A 20,837-nucleotide genomic window follows, 5' to 3' on the forward strand; every position below is an offset into this window, starting at 1 on the left:
ACTAATTGGGATTAGTGGTTTGTTTAAGTTAACTTTAGCATGTGAATCACACGCAGCCCCACACACAAAGTTCATGTTCCCCTTTTTACCCATTCGTACATAGCCGTGTGGTCACGCTCTCTCTCTCTCTCTCCCCCAATAATTCAGCACCACCACCACCACTAACTGAAACGTACTCGCGCGCCTCAACCTGAGCCACACCCTCTCTCCCCTCTTATCCCCTTCTATTTATTCACGCTATACCCAAATCCCATTTTCACCTGCAACACCCAAAATCTCTCTAGAAATTCAATCCATTTCTTTTCTATTCTTTTCTTCCTGCAAAGGAAGTTGAGAGAGAAAGCTTCATATCAGGTTATAATAATCTCTAACATCAATTGTTTTGGAGCTGGTGTTTTGGGGTAAAACCCGGGCAAGCAAGTTGTTGACATCACGGCTATACACAGAGCAATTCGGCCTCTAATTCATGTCCGGTCAGTACGACGCAAGGGTTGTGTGATCGAGAGCAACCCTTCGCCGCACGGCGGGCGTGGCGCTTTGCCGTCTGAAGGCGGTAGCCCTTCCGACCTTCTCTTTCTTGCTGGCGGTGGTGTTTTTTAGGTTTTGCTAGTAGATTAGATTATTTTTAAGAGTAAGTTTGTTTTTAGAAGTTTTTAGATCTTAAATTTAAGAAAAGCCCAAAAGCCCTCTCGTCGTCGTCGTCGTTGTTCCTGTTCTTCTTCTTGTTGTGTTTATACTTGTTTTGTTAAGAGAAAGAAAGATAGAAAAGATGTTGAGGATCAAGAGAGTGCCAACCGTTGTTTCAAATTACCAGAAAGAGGAGGCCGAAGAGGTTACTCGTCGCGGAGGCGGGTGCGGTCGGAATTGCCTTAACAAGTGCTGCATCGAAGGTGCTTCTCTAAATGCCTCTGTGATTTTTTCCTTTTCTTTCTTTTAGTTCAAATTAGGAATTAATTGATGTATGTTTTTGTTCGATAGGGGCAAATCTTCCCTTATATTTGTTCAAGAGCGTGAACAAGTCTGAGACTGGAAAGGGAGTGTTTGAAAATGAGAATAGCGAGCCTCCGGTTGCATTTCTCGACTCGCTTCTTCTTGGGGAGGTAAATTTTGTTTAGCAAATGATGAAAAGAAAATTGAATTTCAAATTTATGTTGGTCTTATGGTTTTAATTTTCGGATTTAAGGTTAAATTAGTTTTATATATCATTGTAGTGGGAAGACCGCATGCAGAGAGGACTCTTTCGCTATGATGTCACTGCCTGTGAAACCAAGGTCTCTTTCTGGTTTCTACTTATATTTTACTTTGATGTTTATGAATTTAGATAAGGGGTTTCATCGAGATCTTTTGGTTATTTATTTATTTTTGTTATTTTATCTTGGTTTAGGTGATTCCAGGCGAGTATGGTTTCATTGCCCAGCTGAACGAGGGCCGCCACCTGAAGAAGAGGCCAACTGAATTCCGTGTTGACAAGGTCCTCCAGCCTTTTGATGGGAATAAATTCAACTTCACGAAAGTTGGGCAGGAAGAGGTGCTCTTCCAGTTTGAAGCAAGCGAAGATGGTGAAGTTCAGTTCTTGCCAAATGCGCCCATTGATGTTGAGAATTCTCCAAGTGTTGTTGCCATCAATGTAAGTCTTTGTTCTTGATTTAGAATAGAAATTATGAGATTTAGTTAATTTAAGATGAACAACCTACTAAATAATGTTTTTTATCACGTGCTATTGAACAGGTTAGTCCTATTGAATATGGGCATGTGCTGCTGATCCCACGGGTTCTTGAGTGCTTACCACAGAGGATTGACCGTGATAGCTTCTTGCTTGCACTTCACATGGCTGCTGAAGCTGGGAATCAGTACTTCCGCTTGGGTTACAATAGCCTGGGTGCATTTGCTACCATCAATCACCTTCACTTCCAGGTTTATATTTATTTAACTTTACCTCGACCTGAACTAAAAATTCAGGTTTTGGCTCATGATTTTTAAGAAGTACTAGTATCACTGCTGGTTATTACAATCAAATTCAACGGTTCTGTGTTACAGGCTTACTACTTGGCCGTGCCCTTCCCAATTGAGAAGGCCCCTACTAAGAAGATGACTTCTATGGATAATGGGGTGCAGATTTCCGAGCTTTTGAATTACCCAGTCAGAGGTCTTGTCTTTGAGGGTGGAAATGCTGTAGTAGATTTATCCAACACTGTCTCGGATGCTTGTATTTGCCTTCAGGAAAACAACATACCTTACAATGTGCTCATTTCTGATTGTGGAAAGCGCATATTCCTCTTACCACAGGTAATAAAGTTAGAACCATAATTGGGGTAATTTCATTATCCATGGTATGTGTGTGAACTATATTCCTTATTTGTTTTGCTTTACTGGCGAAACACAGTGCTATGCTGAGAAACAAGCTCTTGGGGAAGTGAGTGCCGAGATTCTTGACACCCAAGTCAACCCAGCTGTGTGGGAAATCAGTGGGCATATGGTGTTAAAGAGGAAGGAGGACTATGAGGAGGCATCCGAGGAAAATGCTTGGAGGCTGCTAGCTGAAGTCTCTCTCTCTGAAGAGAGGTTCCAGGAAGTGAATGCTCTCATCTTTGAAGCCATTTCCTCCGGTGATACTACCAATGGCGATGTTGCCAAGGGCTTGCTTGAGGAGGCAGATGTTGAACCTCCAGCTCTTGAAGAAGTTGGTGCAATTAACACAAGCTCCCGCTGCACCATGGTGCCGGGGACTCAGGAATGCCTAGTTCGCCAGTAAGATCTGGGCCTGAAGACCAGACCATCTGTGGATTTGGGTCTGGCTCATTTATGTTGGTGTCTAGCATATGAGATTGATGGATTGAGGCTGTTGCCCGAATAAGCAAACTGTGTTTGCAGTGGTTGCTGTAATTTGTGTTTGTGTTGAAACTTCTCATCAGACTCATGATGTGTTTATACATGCTTTCAGTGTTATGTAAGATACAGTGTTTGCTGTGTGAGATCTTTATTATTTGCCTCTCTTATATGCAATCATGATTAATATCTTTATAATTATTTTTAGTTGCTTTATAATTGCACACATTCTGGGGATTAGGAAACCACTTAATCAATTATTGCTCTCTCTCTCTCTCTGGGCCCGATGCCCATGTTCCCTTCAAATGATTGATTCTTCGTGTTACTCGAGTAAACAGCTTTTTTTTCCATTCAAATTATGGTTTAGTGTTGTCTTTTTTATTTATAAATTTTTAAAATATCACTTTATTATTTAAATTTATATTTTATTTTCTAGTATCGTTATAGTTTTATATCATTGTTTTTCTCTTTTTCAACTATCACTCTTTAAAACCTTTCTCCTATTGATATCGTCATAATCAAGTGATTAGGGTTTACGTAATCGTTTTTTTCAAGTCAAATTATGATTAATTTTAACCATTAAAATATAATATTCTACTATCAAAAGACTTATTGATTTTTCCTCTTCAAAAGTTTCAATATCTTGGATCGAGTTTGTTCTATGTTTGTCACTGTAATATAAATTTGAATAATTAAGTGGTATTTTAAAAGTCTATAAGTAAAAAAATGTCATTAAACTATCATTTCGGTGGAAAAACAGTGGTTAACACTATCACTATTTTTATAAACTTAATGTTTCCATTGTCAATGTCCTTAGGAAAGAGATCATAACCTTTTACAATCGTCAAGGTCTAAGACTTTTGAATAGTCGTCCGCATAACTTCACTCTTCATAGCGGAGCTCAAAACTTTTTACAAGATTCGAATACTTCATGCTTTGTAGCAGAAGTCATACTTTGTTGCGGAGATCAAAACCTTTTACGACATTCGGATACTTCATATTTTGTAGCAGAGGTTGAACCCTTTTACTGACATTTGAGTATAGCCTCCTCTCATAAATGTGCTGTGAAAGATGAGGTGACTCCTTTTAAGTTTTAACTATAATAAAATTAAGGCACGATCAAATCAAGATGACATATTCAAATATTGCAAAATTTGCGTAAGCAATGAGGTAGGGTTGATTTTTACAGCATTGGTCCCTCTAAACCTACCAACTTTTGACCCAATTTCCCTCTTAAGAGGAAGAAGAAAACCCTTTTCATTGATAATTTACAATAATTTAATCCATCATTATAACGTGATTAATTTATGTAAGCAATCTGAGGTTTGGTGCAACCCAGCTATCATTCAAATGGTTAACAAATTAGATTCTTACATTAGTATTTAATTGTTTCTCTTAAACTAATGTCATTTTCTTTAATCATTGAGCTTTCTTATAATATTAAAATCACCCCTCCATTTTCTAAAATAATAAATACAAATACAAATATTATATCATTTAAATTTTCAAAATTATCCAAAATTAAGAAGTGTCAATTATTTGTTAAAATTTTTAATTATTTAAACACCCTTATGCTTATCAAAATTCAAAATAACACTTATATTATTTATTTTTAAGGAAATTTTACTAAACCCCAAAGCTTTTATTTATTTATATATACATAAATCATAATTAACTCCGCAATTATGTGATCAATCATTAAACCTTTTTGTGCTTTGACTAAATATCAAAATAACCCCCAGATTACACGTAGCCAATTATGTGAAATATTGTAAAACCCCTTTATTGTGGATAAATTATCAAAATAACCCATACTATAATAGGCTGTTGAAATATCATTTTTTATCAAAAAAAAAAAAAAAAAAAAAAAAATCAATGTTTTAAATTTAGCCTCGAAGTTAATTATAATATTATTTACAATGCACCCCTATAATTCCAGAAAGAGGAAAAGATATTTTTCCACTCAAGGTTTGACGAATCTTAGTTCCCACCTGTGGTTTCATAAATTGCAAATTCCCACCAAATTTTAAATTTCAAACATTAAATTTAATAGTTAAAAGGGTATTTAAGTCTTTTTATCCAAAAAAATAGCATACCCTAATGTCTCTCACTCCCCCAAATTAGTAAAATTTCAAAATAACCCTCCACATCTCAAAATTTTCTCACAACCCAACCCTTCCTCTCGGCCTCCAACTTTAGTACTCCACCACCACTACCACCACCACCATGTGTAGCCAGATCTAGCAACTGCGGAGAAGAGAAATGAAGAAAGAGAGAGAAAAGAGGAGAGAAAGAGGTGGAGAAAAGATAAGGAGAAAGAAAGAGAGAAAGAGGGGGAGAAGATCCCCACAACCAGATCTAGTTGCTACAAAGAAGAGGAATGTTGATGATGAAGGTGTTATTGTAATAAATTAGAAAGAAAGATGATTATTTTGCTAATTTTATTAATTTGAGGGCTAGAAAGTAATTTATTAATTTACTCATTATTATAATAAGGGGTAAAAATGGTATTTAACTAGTCAAACCCGGTCAAAGTAAAATTTACCTTAACAGCGTTTAAAATTGGGTGGGGATTTGCAATTTATGAAACTATGGGTGGAAACAGGATTAGCCAAATCTTGGGTGGCTAAATGAAAATACCTTTACCCTTCTAGAAATATAATATAATTACACAAACAGAACAAATAAGAATTAAGTTACCTGAATCGCCGAATCGGTTAACCGAGGTCTGTGACTGTAAGCTCAAATTGCGGGCTCGAACACAAGACCTCTAAATAGGGACGTAGCACACACTATAACATATGTTCAATTGAACTCACTCAAACTGTGAAAAAAAAAATATTATTTTATAGTATTTACAATTTAACTCCACCTAAATTCATATTGATCCCATAAAATTTTATTATAAATTTATAACTTAAATGTTTTAAAACGAGTCACTAAAAGTTCTAGTTACGTCCCTCCTCTTGAAGATGTAAAATTTTTAAAAAACTAAATAAAATGTAGAAAATAATATTATTATTGTGATAATGCTATATAAACATGTGGTTATCTATCTTCTCTTGCCCCCTGTTGAGTACAAAGGGGCAAGAAAGCTTGACATCATATTTTAACATTCCCTTTATATAAATTTTGAATCCCACTTTTATAATTGCTTGTATTTATGGTTTCAATTATTGTATGGGGTGTTCTTTTCTTTTTTTTTTTTTTTTTTTTGTTTTTGGGATCAATACCTTTTTATGAAAGTTCCTCTGTCATTGTCTTTTGTCCTATATTGGATTATCTAAGATTCTTTCATGTGAAAATTTGGATGAAGATAAATTTCATTTCATTTTCAATGTTGATAAGCTTTTGTAACTTTCCTCCCTTCAAAATAGCAATTGAATTGACAAAATTTGTTACTGATTATATTACCCATCCATAAGAGCTACTGTTTTTCTCTCTCCTTGGAGAAGGTCCAAAAAAATTGAGAGATGTGAACCATTTGACTTCCATTGATTAGTGGTTAAGTAACCTAAAAATTACACAATTAGCTAACATGGTATTTTAAATAATAATAATAAAAAATATTGAAAAGATATCAAATTTTATAACCACCCTTGTAGTCTCTAAGTTAAGGTTTGTAACTAGGTTGATAAATAGCTGGATACCCTCTCGTTCGGATAACTTTTAGAGCGAATTCTGTCCAAATGTTTATTATATAATAGTGGGATACCTCTCGTTCTGGATTGAACTTTAAGGTCGAGTTTTGTCCAGGTATAATATCTATATAAATATATAATTGTAAAATATTTGTTAGAAAATTATGAAACACAAAAAGCAATGGACACAACAAGAACCTCTAGTGAAAAGAGAGGAATTGAACAGAATGTGAACCACAATTTAGGAGGCAGCAACAAGTCAAGTCACGAGTGGTTTGATTTTCCTTTAAATAAGGAGTGGTAATAGGAATAATCCAGTCAAAAGATTTCGAATCTAAATCAACCACCCGTTTTCAACTCTCACAAGTAAATAAAATAAAAAATTGTGGACATACGGTAACATATCCCTTGTACGGTATGTAATTACCGGCCAGAGATTGAATCTGAAGCCACCACTAACAGTGCCCTCAGCCCTCATTTGTTTATTATAATCTCCCACCCACGTGCTTATTGTTGGATGGATCCGAAACGAAAACAAAATCACAAAAAAAATATAAATATTTCAAAAATATACTCAATATTCAAGCAAACGCACTCATCAAGATTAAGAGAAAATCTATGAAATAGTGGTGTACATCCGATCACAATAGCTCGGCGTTGTATTGATAGAACTATTACAATGGGATAAACGCATATCAACATAGATTATAAAATACATATACATGTTAGATAATGATAATTAGATTGATGTGTCTTCTATGATATTAGATTTTCTTTTATTTAAATAGATTAATAATTGTTTTATGAGATAAAACGTTTTAAAAATTCAAACATCGTAAAGAAACCAATAAATTTTAATGCAGTAATTTGGTCATGTAATATTGGCATAATCTCAAGATAAAATAATAAATACGGTTATTCTTTTAGGAATTTTAAGTATTCAAATTAATTAAAAAAAATGAAAAATAAAAACACTTCAATATTTGTAGAAAACACCAACAACAAAAAATAATGAAAAATATAAAATTAATCACTTTCAACAATCAATTAAATCTATTATATTGTTAATTTGAAGAGTTATCTCAAATATATTAACCGTTACCTTTCTGTTTGTAATTTGACGTTAAAAACTTTATTCGATGTCAAAAATTGTGTTGAAAGAGAGAGGAAAAAATATAATATATAGTAGAAAAGAAAATATAATTATTATTTAAAATACAATTTTTATATAAACAAGTGGGCCTCTGTGTATTTTTCTTCCCACTAACGCAAACTGTGCATCTTTAAGGTAAGAAAACGCCAAATGAAAACACTAAATTCATTAAAGAACGGGCTCCGACACTTTTTTTTTTTTTTTTTTTTTCTTATAACCGGAATATCCATATCCGCGGCCTATTAGTAATATTAATTAATATGATTTTCTGACAAATCCAAACAAATTCATTTAAATAGGTTATAAACTCTAGTTTGGATATGAATCGTTATAATAAGTATATCAAGTTATTTCTACTGATGTTAAGAGGACGTAAGATCAACGATCAAAAATATAATATGACAATTTATCATATGTAGTGCGAAGTATGTTACATTTCACATTTCTAATGAAATAAATATAAACCTTCATTAAAGTACATTATATATATGAAAGACATTTACGTAAAAGCGAAAAGCTAATAATCAAATTAGTGTGATACGAATCTAAACCTAACAACATATAATTGAACATTTAAATAATATAATAATTATAATCACGTCCTTACCGGACAAAATACAAAATTAACACAACAACCCAGTGTTATTTACGGAAAAATACTATTCAAAATAGGAAAAAAAAATGAAGTTATATGATATCATGTGGTGGTCCCCATGTGAATAATGTGAGTGTCACAAATCACGATGAAACGTGTGTACCCTAGCCGTTTTCTAGAGACGTGGGCATCGCAGCCCAACCAACCCAACCCAACCAACCCAACTACTTATTAGTTATACGGATATTTCTAGCTGCTTGTATATAGAAATTTCCCATCGTGGAATTTTCTACCCTACCGGCCCCACTTCAGGTCAAGAAATGGTAGGAAAGTGCACGCATTATTTTAATGTCAACTTCCATATTTTTTTAATTAATTGTTTCAACTTTTGTAGCATACCATGATTCAATTTATTAGATTGAATTAAAAAATTCGATGCATTAAGATGTAAAAAATATTAAACAAGTTACATATTAAGTTCACTAATACAATGTTTTAAATATAAATTAAACTAAAGTTGTCGAGATTTGAATAGGTTCGGAATCTTTCATTGATTATAAGTAAATTCGTTGGAAGCTTAATGATAAACTAAATATTCATATTTATATTTGGATAAGAGCGAATATTACATTTTATATCACCATCTAATTAAAATAAGTGACCTGTCCATATTAACAAGTTTATATTAGTTTAATTTAGTGGGTTATATAAAATATTAGGATCAATCTTTTTTACAGTAACTTTGGTAGTGTTGGCTTAGTATTTTTTATCATATTCTGGATGCTATTCTCCAAATAATGTTTGACACATTATCCAGAAATATTAATTTTATAATTACTTTTAGACCCCATAAGATATTAATTTCACTAAATACCCCCTAAAAAAAGTTTAAAAATTAACAAAAACACCCCCATCAACCAACTTGCCAGATTCGGCAACCACCGTCGGTGATAGCCGGAATCTGTACAACGCCTAATTCCGACCAGAAATGGTCGGAAGTTCACGATGTGGCCTTTTCCGGCCAGATCCACCACGGATCTGGCCAGAAAAGGCCAGATCTGGCCGTCAGCACGATCAAAGAAAAGGCGTCGTTGGTCGAAAATGACGTCGCTTACGGCCAAAGATGGCCGGCGTTGGCTTTTCGGCGTCGACGGCCATAACAGACGTAGATCTGGCCGAAAAAGGCCATAACGACGTGTTTACGCACGATCCGACGGTCTGTGCCGTAACGAAATTTTCCGCCCAGTTCCGACGGTGGTGGCCGGAACGGCACGAAAAATTCTGGGGGTGTTTTATCATTTTACATATTAGGGTTTTAATTAAATAGTAAACATAGGGCTTTTACAGAAATTTTAAAATTTATCTCGTAATACTCCCTATCCAACAACCTAATACTATCCCAAAACCTATCCAAAATATAACCAAACGCACCCTTAGATTCTCTTTATTTTTTTTATTTTAGATTATCCATTAAAATAACTTTAGCCTATATATATATATATATTAGAACAGCATGTCAATGCCGATGAAATAATAACTATATCGATTATAAATATGTCTAATCTTTTTTTTAAGTAAACGGCGTGTTTGCTAGCTTGAGTCCAATGTGTTAGGCATAAACATAGACAAGATTTGTAGTCAATGGGACCAAAAACATAACATAAACTGCGGTCCAAATATTAAACTTAGGTTTTTTAAACAATTTTGCTGATTAATTGAAATTCAACTCATTAACACATGAAAACTCACGAATCCAACTTAATATCAAACAATTAACCAATATATAAAATTAAGAAATCCTAAATCTCTAGAGTTTTTTCAATTCTTAAAATCAAATCCAACTTAAATATAACAATATTAACTATCCTCAACATAAATAATATAAACAAAATCTACATTAAAATCTTAGAATTTAATTTTTCAATTTCAAAAATCATTATTAAACCATAAAAATTCATAATTTTTGATTTTTAATCAATTAAGAAAATTAAAAGAGAAATATTTTAAGAAAAAAAAAAAATTATCTTATCTTGTAAACTCCAAAGAGTAGATTTTCTTGATAATCGAATCAAAAAAGAACAAAGCACAAGAGAAATAAGAAAAAATGAAAAAGTAAAAATTATTAATTAATGGAATATTGTAAGGACAATATAAATTGTGTGGGTCAAAATTATTATACTATAAATATAATTTTTATTAAATTTTTTCGAAGTTTGAATGGGTTAAACTAAATTTGAGTGTCGGTAAGTCACAAATCACGAAGATATCCGGTAACCCAAAGTTTGCCATCCCGGCAAATAAAGCGATTTTTTTTTTCCCTGTTTTTATCATATAAATAAATAAAATCATCTCTCATATGATTGAAAACACATCAATTGATTACACTGCAAAAATTAGCGCGTGGGGTAGGCTTTCCAACTAATTGGTTAGTGGTTGTTTAAGTTAACTTTAGCATGTGAATCACACGCAGGCCCACACACAAAGTCATGTTCCCCTTTTTACCATTCGTACATAGCCGTGTGGTCACGCTCTCTCTTCTCTCCCCCAATATTCAGCACACCACCACCACTAACTGAAACGTACTCGCGCGCTCAACCTGAGCCACACCCTCTTTCCCTCTTATCCCCTTCTATTTATTCACGCTATACCCAAATCCATTTACCTGCAACACCCAAGTCTCTCTAGATTCAATCCATTTCTTTTCTATTCTTTTCCCTGCAAGGAGTTGAGAGGGAAAGCTATACAGGTTAAATAATCTCTAACATCAATTGTTTTGGAGGGTGTTTTGGGGTAAAACCCGGGCAAGCAAGTTGTTGACATCACGGCTATACACCGAGCAATTCGGCCTCTAATCATGTCCGGTCAGTACGACGCAAGGGTTGTTTGATCGAGAGCAACCCTTCGCCGCACGGGGGGCGTGGCGCTTTGCCGTCTGAAGGCGGTAGCCCTTCCGACCTTCTCTTTCTTGCTGGCGGTGGTGTTTTTAGGTTTGCTAGTAGATTAGTATTTTTAGAGTAAGTTTGTTTTTAGGTTTTGATCTAATTAAGAAAAGCCCAAAAGCCCTCTCGTCGTCGTCGTCGTTGTTCCTGTTCTTCTTGTTGTGTTATACTTGTTTTGTTAAGGAAAGAAAGATAAAGAGTGTGAGGATCAAGAGAGTGCACCGTTGTTTCAAATACCAAAGAGGAGGCCGAAGAGGTTACTCGTCGCGGGGCGGGTGCGGTCGGATTGCCTAACAAGTGCTGCATCGAAGGTGCTTCTCTAAATGCCTGTGATTTTTTCCTTTCTTTCTTTTAGTTCAAATTAGGAATTAATTGATGTATGTTTTTGTTCGATAGGGCAAATCCCCTATATTTGTTCAAGAGCGTGAACAAGTCTGAGACTGGAAAGGGAGGTGTGAAATGAGAAATAGCGAGCCTCCGGTTGCATTTCTCGAACGCTCTTCTTGGGAGGTAAATTTTGTTTAGCAATGATGAAAAAAAATGAATTTCAAATTTATGTTTTCTTTGGTATATTCGGATTTAAGGTAAATTAGTTTTATATCTATTGTAGGGGAAGACCGCATGAGAGGAATCTTTCGCTATGATGTCACTGCCTGTGAAACCAAGGTCTCTTTCTGGTTTCTACTTTATTTACTTTGATGTTATGAATTTAGATAAGGGTTTCATCGAGATCTTTTGGTTATTATTTATTTTTGTTATTTTTATTGGTTTAGGTGATTCCAGGCGAGTATGGTTTCATTCCCAGCTGAACGAGGGCCGCCACTGAAGAAGAGGCCAACTGAATTCCGTGTTGACAAGGTCCTCAGCCTTTTGTGGGAATAAATTCAACTTCACGAAAGTTGGGCAGGAAGAGGTGCTCTTCCAGTTTGAAGCAAGCGAAGATGGTGAAGTTCAGTTTGCCAAATGCGCCCATTGATGTTGAGAATTCTCCAAGTGTTGTTGCCATCAATGTAAGTCTTTGTTCTTGATTTAGAATAGAAATTATGAGATTTAGTTAATTTAGATGAACAACCTACTAAATAATGTTTTTTTATCACGTGCTATTGAACAGGTAGTCCTATTGAATATGGGCATGTGCTGCTGATCCCCGGGTTTTGAGTGCTTACCACAGAGGATTGACCGTGATAGCTTCTTGCTGCACTTCACTGGTGGCTGCAGCTGGACAGTACTTCCGCTTGGGTTACAATAGCCGTGGTGCATTTGCTAACATCAATCACCTTCATTCCAGGTTATATTTATTTAACTTTACCTGACCTGAACTAAAAATTCAGGTTTTGGCTCATGATTTTGAAAGAGTACTAGTATACACTGCTGGTATTACAATCAAATTCAACGGTTTGTGTTACAGGCTTACTATGGCCGTGCCTTCCCAATTGAGAAGGCCCTACTAAGAAGATGACTCTATGGATAATGGGGTGCGATTTCCGATTTGAATTACCCGTCAGAGGATTGTCTTTGAGGGTGGAAATGCTGTAGTAGATTATCCAACACTGTCTCGGATGCTTGTATCTGCCTTCAGGAAAACAACATATACAATGGCTCATTTCTGATTGTGGAAAGCGCATATTCCTCTTACCAAAGGTAATAAAGTTAGAACCATAATTGGGGTAATTTCATTATCCATGGATGTTGTGAACTTATTCCTTATTGTTTTGCTTTACTGGCGAAACACAGTGCTATGCGAGAAACAAGTCTTGGGGAAGTGAGTGCCGAGATTCTTGACACCCAAGTCAACCCAGCTTGTGGGAATCAGTGGGCATATGGGTGTAAAGAGGAAGGAGGACTATGAGGAGGCATCCGAGGAAAATGCTTGGAGGCTGCTAGCTGAAGTCTCTCTTCTGAGAGAGGTTCCAGGAAGTGAATGCTCTCTCTTTGAAGCCATTTCCCCGGTGATACTACCAATGGCGATGTTGCCAAGAGCTTGCTTGAGGAGGCAGATGTTGAACCTCCAGCTCTTGAAGAAGTTGGTGCAATTAACACAAGCTCCCGCTGCACCATGGTGCCGGGGACTCAGGAATGCCTAGTTCTCCAGTAAGATCTGGGCCTGAAGACCAGACCATCTGTGGATTTGGGTCGGCTCATTTATGTTGGTGTCTTGCATAGAGATTGATGGATTGAGGCTGTTGCCCGAATAAGCAAATGTGTTTGCAGTGGTTGCGTGAATTGTGTTTGTGTGAAACTTCTCCTCAGATCATGATGTTTTATACATGCTTTCAGTGTTATGTAGAATACAGGTTTGCTGTGTGTAGATCTTATTATTTGTCTTATATGCAATCATGATTAATATCTTTATAATATTTTAGTTCTTATATATGCCACAACATTCTGGGATTAGGAACTCAATTAATCATTATGCTCTTTATCTCTTCCGCCTCTTGGGCCAGTGATTGAATATAATTTATATAAATTTGATTTGATGTTTTATATAACCATCCTTCATTAAAAACACGTTTACTGAGTTATCAAAACTTAAAAACTGATAGATAAAACTCATTTATTCATTAACGATGTGAAATATGCGATGTTATAATATCATTGCAAATTATAATATTCCGAAGATAAAACGGCCTCACCAAGGAACCTCACCTTCGAAGGGTGTCCACACATGTGGTGGGTACATGTCCTCTGTCTAAATTAAAACTAAAATTGATGTTTCATTGAATGGGATGTGAAAAAAGCTGCCATATTACTGCCATGTCCTCAAAGACATTTGTACCGATTTGATTCAACGTACCATGGATAAGATTAGACTATGTTTGTACAAAAATGTAAAAATAAAAAATAAAAAATAAAACCATATACTTCAAGATTTTTTGGCCAAAATTTCATATTATCTCAAGAAATTACCACCAATTAAGTATTTAGTTTATAATTGGATATTTGTAACATCACTGTTCTATTATTTTGTAGCAAATTTACAACTATTTTATTTTATCATTCACATGAGAATTTTTTTATGGGTATCTCATGATTTGTGATGTAATTTTTTTTTTTTTTTTACTGCGGTTTAATCCCCGGAACCTACTTAACACCTTACAAATCCAATAAATTTGATATGTCAAAATTGTGGTACATAACCACTGNTCTAGAAATATAATATAATTACACAAACAGAACAAATAAGAATTAAGTTACCTGAATCGCCGAATCGGTTAACCGAGGTCTGTGACTGTAAGCTCAAAGAAGTGGTTGCATATTTACATTTTACAGTTCAAAGAAGTGCTTCAGTTCACTATTTTTATTGTACCCTAAACCACGAGTAAATCACACCATGATTCATGAGCAGTTTGTTTCGCTAACCGTGAAATGAAGTTACTCATCTGATTATTGCTTCTGGATATGATTTAATTGGACACGGCTGTCCTCTCTTTTGTGTTCAAATTCATGAATGAGTAGGTCTCGGTAACACCTATATTATTTATTTTTAAGGAAATTTACTAAACCCCAATGCTTATATATATATGTTGATACAAAAATCTGTACCAACTTAAGAATTCCGATTGAACTTGTCGGAACCAGATTGGATGTGCACGTGAATTAATTAAAGTCAGCAATGAACAAAAAGGAAAGAGTCATAAATAAAAACAAAAGACAATTTTTAAAGTGGTTCGACGAGTTAGAACTTGAGCCTACGTCCACTGTTATCTTATTGCTTTTGAAAGCTTACAAAGAACAATATAATTCTTAGGAAAATTTTCTTAGAACAATTGTCCAACCCTCCTGAAAACAAGTTATGATTAATTTATATAGCACCCATTTACATGATAAAGTTGAGGTAAGATTCAAATATGTAGGATTAGGAAGTTGCACGATCTTCGACTACCTTAGTTGGAATCTAAGCCAATCTGAATATCTTTCTTCCAAATTGAGCTAATTTAAATATCTTCTTTCCTAATAAGGAATTATCCTCTCTGGATTTCCCGCACAACAATAGCCCCTAGTTTTTTGAATGCGTAATCGCGCTTCAAAAACTCATGTTTTTTATCTGGATGGCTGTCGCACTATAGGCTACTATCTCAAATTGATGAACTTGAATTATGCCTGGCGTGGTCTAAGAGATCTTGAACGCGTGATCTCAAGCAAAGGAGGGAGCTTATGAGCTCAGTCAGAGAGCATAAAGAGCTCGATCTGAGAACATAAAGAGCTCGATCAAAGAGCATGAAGAACTCGATTTAAGAGCGCGAGGAGTTCGATTAGAAAGCGCGGAGAGCTTGATCTGAGATCATAACTCGATCAGAAAACATGGAGAGCTGGATCTGAGAGCATAGCTCGATCAGAAAACATGGAGAGCTTGATCTGAGAACATAACTCGATCAGAAAGCATGGAGAGCATAACTCAATAAAAAAGCATGAAGAGCTTGATCTGAGAACATAGCTCAATCAGAAGCATGGAGAGCTTGATATGAGAGCATAACTCAATCAGAAAGCATAGAAAGCTGGGTGCGCGACCTGAGAGATCTGGTTACATGATCTTAAATAGGCTTCAATGTCTTGACAATAACTTGAGTTGTAGACCTCGGATTTGGATGATTCTTAAACCGTTGCAAAGCTTACTCGAAGATCTACAACTCTTATGTTTACCACTTTTGTAGACTCATACCTTATAATGCTCAATACTTCCACATCTGTCAGTGGCTTCGATTCCAGAGTTTGATTTGGTGACATGGATTGTAGCCATAGCTGATTTTTTTGTGGATGGAAGATGGAAAAGAAACCGTTGGAAAACAGAGAGAGCTCAAAGTGTTCAAGCCCCCTTTTAGTGCCAAAATGTTGATACAGAAATTTACACCAACTAGAGAATTTTGATTGACCCTTCTGGAACCGGAATAGATGTGCGTGTGATTTAATGAAAACAGCAATGAACAAAAAAGAAAGAGTCATAATAAAAACAAAAGACAATGTTTAAAGTGGTTCGACGAGTTGGAACTTGAGTCTACATCCACTGTTATCTTATTGTTTTTGAGAGCTTACAAAGAACAGTATAATGCCTAGGGAAATTTGCTTAGAACAATTGCCTAGCCCCCTTAAAAACAAGTTATGATGGGTTTATATAGCATCCATGTACATAATAGAGTTGAGATAAGATTCAAATACGTAGGATTAGGAAGTTGCACGATCTTCGGCTACCTTAGTTTGATATATATATATATCATAATTAACTCTGCAATTATGTGATGTATCATTAAACCCTTTGTGGTTGACAAAATGTCAAAATAACCCATACTATATTATAGGTGGCCGACATATCAATGTTTTAAATTTAACCTCGAAGTTAACTATAATATTATTTGCAGTGCACCCTATAATGCTAGAAAGAGTAAAAGATATTTACTAACCCAAAGTTTGGCGAATCTACAAGTTTTCACCTGTAGTTTCATAAATTGCAAATTCCCACTCAATATTAAATTTCAAATGTTAAATTTAACAGTTAAAAGAGTATTCGTGTCTTTTTATCCAAAACTAATAAACCCTAATGTCTCTCACTCCCCCAAATTAGTAAAATTTAAAAAAAAAACCTCCACATTTCAAAATTTTCTCAATACCCAACCGTTTCTCTCCGCCTATAACTCTACCACCACCACCACCTGCAGCCAGATTTGGCAGCTGCAGAGAAAAGGAAAGAAGAAAGAGAGAGGAAAGAGGTGGAGAAAAAATAAGGAGAGAGAGAGAGAGAGAGAGAGAGAGAGAGAGAGAGAGAAGAGAAGAGTGAAAGAAGGGGAGAAGATCTTGGCAGCCAAATGTGGCTGTTGAGATCTGACCACCACGAAGAAGAGGAATGTTGAAGAAGAGGTGTTACTATAATAAATTTGAAAGAAAGATGGTTATTTTGCTAATTCTATTAATTTAAGGGTTAAAAAATAATTTATTAATTTACTCATTATTATAATAAGGGGTAAAAAGAGTATTTAACTAGTCAAACCTGGTCAATGCAAAATTTATCTCAACAGAGTTTAAAATTGGGTGGGGATTTGCAATTTATGAAACCACGGGTGGACATTTTGAATAGCCAAACCTTGGGTGTGTAAACTTAAGTTTTACTCTTCTAGAAAGTACAAATATAATATAATTACACAAACAGAACAAATAAGAATTAAAATTAAGGCTACCTGAATCGCTTAACCGAGGACTGTGGCTGTAAGCTCTCTCCGTCACTGTAAGTTCCGAACTTCACCTCATTGAACATTCACTTAATATCTCTTCAACAGTTTCTTATTCTCCTTTTGATTTAGTGTTATTTTAGAAGAAAATGGTATTCTTATAAAGCATTATTCGTTCTATCTGTATTGGCGTTAAGGCTTGAGTATGAAGTATGAATCGCACTATGGGATTTGATTAATTCAAAGAAAGCAAGAAGTGGGTTTTGTATGTCAGTCTGGTAGATTAAGGGAATTATGTTTTTGAATATGATTTTTATGCAAATGGGTTTCGCGTATTGTTGTATTGCAAGGTGTTCGATGAAATGACTCTGAGAAATTAGCTGTTGTTTCTTATACACTTTTTGTTTAATTGATAATGTAAACAATTCGTCGCATTATTAATCGCATTGGACTCGTCAGTAATGTTTATGCATAAGAGTGTATATTGTGTGGACGAAGGGTTGGGTTTCTATCATACATTTTTATTTATTTATTTATTTATTTTGTCAAATTAGGTCCAACTAATGGTTGATGGTGTTATGTATTATGATAAAAATGTTTAAATTTTTTCGTAATGAGCCGAGCTAGCTAATTTTCTAAGGTTGTTTGAACATAACTTGGGCGAAAAATGTTTAAATTTTTTCGTAATGAGCTGAGCTAGCTAATTTTCTAAGGGTGTTTGAACATAACTTGGGCGGAATCCATGCTCTTTGAAAGAATGGGAATTGAAGGAATGGAGAATTTTATTAAGCGAAAACTCAACTAATAGTACTTAAAATATCTTATAATTTGTTTGTCTAAAGGTGAAACAAGATGTTTGTTTGTTTAATGTTTACACGTTTATGACCTTGTCACTTATCCATACATGTCTATCATCATTTATATTCATAGGTTATGATATGTTAAATGTTGAGTAATTATGATAACGAACTCATGGTTTCTATAAATTTCTACATGTTTTTGCCCCCTGTTGGGAAACAAGTAACCAAGTAAGGTCTTCAGCTCTTCATTTTTTAAAAATTTGATTTACTTGCAAAATTTGCCTAGGAAGCTGTTTTAATCAAGTGAATTCCTGGTATCAGCATTATATTAAAAAGTATCATTAGGCTTTTAGGTATTCAGTGAGTTTTGCATTCATCTGATAATTGGTTTTTATCACGTTGCTATTGTTGTTCTGTACCGGCAAGACTAGTTATTTTGATATTCTTTCTGCATAAAGTTCTATATCATAAGCTTCTGTCTCGAATCCAGATTGCAGATTAAAGAAATGAAGAAGGGACTGCACCCTCAGCTGCAATGGGTTTCCTATGTGACCCCGTGCGGCAGATTGATGCATGCTACGATGACAAAAATACACCATGCCGGCAAAGTGTACCATCTTAGGGCAAAACGCCAAATGGCTGAAAGTATTGGACAGGTTGCTAAGTTTAAGCGTCGTTATGGGCAGCAGGAGAATACTGAAAACAATGAAAAATGAAGCAAAAATGCACGGAGAAGTTAGATATTTGCAGCTAGACTTAAATTTCTATTGTCAGAAATAAACCAAAACCTGGTGCTTTGAAGCAAGCACATCATTTTGCTGCTCCATGTGTGCTTAGATTTTAAAAAAAATTCCATTTTGATTATAGTAGTGAGGCAACACAGTTTGAAAGTTATTTTGAGTAATTCAATCAAGTGTTTTGACTGCTTGCATGTTTTGCAGTTCAAATAAGTGCTTCAGTTCAAAATTTTTATTGTACCCTAAACCATGAGTAAATCACACCATGATTCATGAGCAGTTTGTTTCGCTAACCGTGAAATGAAGTTATTCATCTGATAATTACTTCTGGATATGATTTAATTGGGAATAATACTTTGGGTACTAACGGATTTTACTAATCAGTGTACTAATTATACGTATAGTACGGGTATCATACGCATAGTACGAGTACCATATATAATTTTAACAAAGGTTAGTGCATTGGTTAGTAAAATCCGTTAGTACGCATAGCATTACCCATTGATTGGACACGGTTGTCCTCTCTTTTGTGTTCATACTCATGAATGAGTAGGTTTTGGTAACGCCTATATTATTTATTTTTAAGGAAATTTTACTAAACCCCAATGTTTTTATATATATACAGTAAAACTTCTCTATAGTGATACTCTATATAGGAATAAACTCTATATAGTCATAAAAAATTATATTTTCAATTTGGGATAGTTATAAATAAGAATAAACTCTACATTGTAATAAGTTATAATTTTTTAAATTCTTGTCTTAAGGAAAGTTGCCTCCACATTGTAATAATTATCTGTATATTGCAAAAAAAAATATGGTATGTTACATTAAAGGTTTAAGATGAAATAAAATATTTATCTGAAGTTGTTTGGGACAATAATTTATGTTTTAGAGTTGTTATTACATCTTTTAACTTGCGAGTACATTACCTGGCATGAACATTTTCTTGTTAAAACCAAAATATATCTAGCTTCTTAAGTATGTTTAAAGCTTCTTGACATGAAATTTTTTGTATTTCTATACTATTATCCTCATAATTATTTCATTTCTCTTCTTGTTTAATTAAAAAAAAAATGATTTCTTCTTTTGTTAAAACATACATGACTTGTTACTCATTTGGATGATTAAGGAAGACATTAATATTCATTCGATTAGTGTAGTGAAGTTATCGAATCTGATCACTCAATTTTACAATGACTCTTTGATTCTCGTCATTCACTTTATTTGTAACTTGCAATTCATCGATATTGGGGGTCCTAATTTTGCAATGCTTAAAACAATTGACAATTTTCTATGACTTTACATCAGTTGTCATATAGCAACTGCATTTACAATTCTATCAAGGACAATTATCTTTGTTGGTTTTAAAACACGATCTTCTATCCGTTTCAAAAGTAGGAAATTGAAGCGCTGAATTGAAACTCTAATATTATTAAAACATGAATTGAAATCTCAATATTATACTACTAAAACATGATTTTGAAATAAAAAAAATTTTTAACTACACTTTTATTAAATTATAACCTCTTTATAGTAATAAAATTAGTTAGTCACACCATTATGACTATAGAGAGGTTTTACTGTATATATATATATCATAATTAACTCTGTAATTATGTGATAAATTATTAAACCCCTTGTGATTGACGAAATATCAAAATAACCCACACTATAATTGGCCGTCGAAATATCAATGTTTTAAATTTTAAATTTAACCTCTGACTTAATTATAATGGGTGCGTTTGGTTTAGTATTTTGGATAGGATTTTAGGGATAGTATTGAGTTATTGGATAGGGGAGTATTAAGAGGTAAATTTTAAAAATTTATGAAAAAGCCCTTAGGTTTACTAATTTAACTAAAGACCCTAACATATAAAATGACCAAAACACCCCCACCACCTGCAGTGTCAGATTCCGGCCACCACCGCCGGAATCTGGCCGAAAAATTTCGTTACGGCACAGAGCAGTCGGATCTGTGCCGTAAC

The 20,837-nt window shown here is 34.4% G+C and overlaps 1 protein-coding gene and 1 pseudogene across 1 annotated transcript; both read left to right on the forward strand.

Annotated features, from left to right (window-relative positions):
* The first annotated feature begins 205 nt into the window (after positions 1–205).
* LOC116140860 (GDP-L-galactose phosphorylase 2-like) lies at positions 206–2,998 on the forward strand. Its single transcript, XM_031426435.1, has 7 exons — positions 206–890; positions 979–1,100; positions 1,212–1,271; positions 1,385–1,627; positions 1,729–1,914; positions 2,038–2,286; positions 2,384–2,998. The coding sequence occupies exons 1-7, from the start codon at positions 770–772 to the stop codon at positions 2,750–2,752; spliced, it is 1,350 nt and encodes a 449-aa protein (XP_031282295.1). The 5' UTR covers positions 206–769; the 3' UTR covers positions 2,753–2,998.
* An 8,071-nt stretch (positions 2,999–11,069) lies between these two features.
* LOC116140859 lies at positions 11,070–13,278 on the forward strand (annotated as a pseudogene).
* Positions 13,279–20,837: the final 7,559 nt, after the last annotated feature.

The sequence above is a fragment of the Pistacia vera genome, unplaced genomic scaffold, assembly GCF_008641045.1.
Source record: "Pistacia vera cultivar Batoury unplaced genomic scaffold, PisVer_v2 Contig382, whole genome shotgun sequence".
NCBI classification, from domain to species: Eukaryota; Viridiplantae; Streptophyta; class Magnoliopsida; order Sapindales; family Anacardiaceae; genus Pistacia; species Pistacia vera.

Bases quoted from the DNA above. Each gene is read 5' to 3' on its own strand.
- LOC116140860 (XM_031426435.1), top strand. From the start codon at position 770: ATGTTGAGGATCAAGAGAGTGCCAACCGTTGTTTCAAATTACCAGAAA. The intron at 1,272-1,384 runs GTCTCTTTCTGG...ATCTTGGTTTAG, and splicing joins TCACTGCCTGTGAAACCAAG to GTGATTCCAGGCGAGTATGG. The intron at 2,287-2,383 runs GTAATAAAGTTA...GGCGAAACACAG, and splicing joins GCATATTCCTCTTACCACAG to TGCTATGCTGAGAAACAAGC.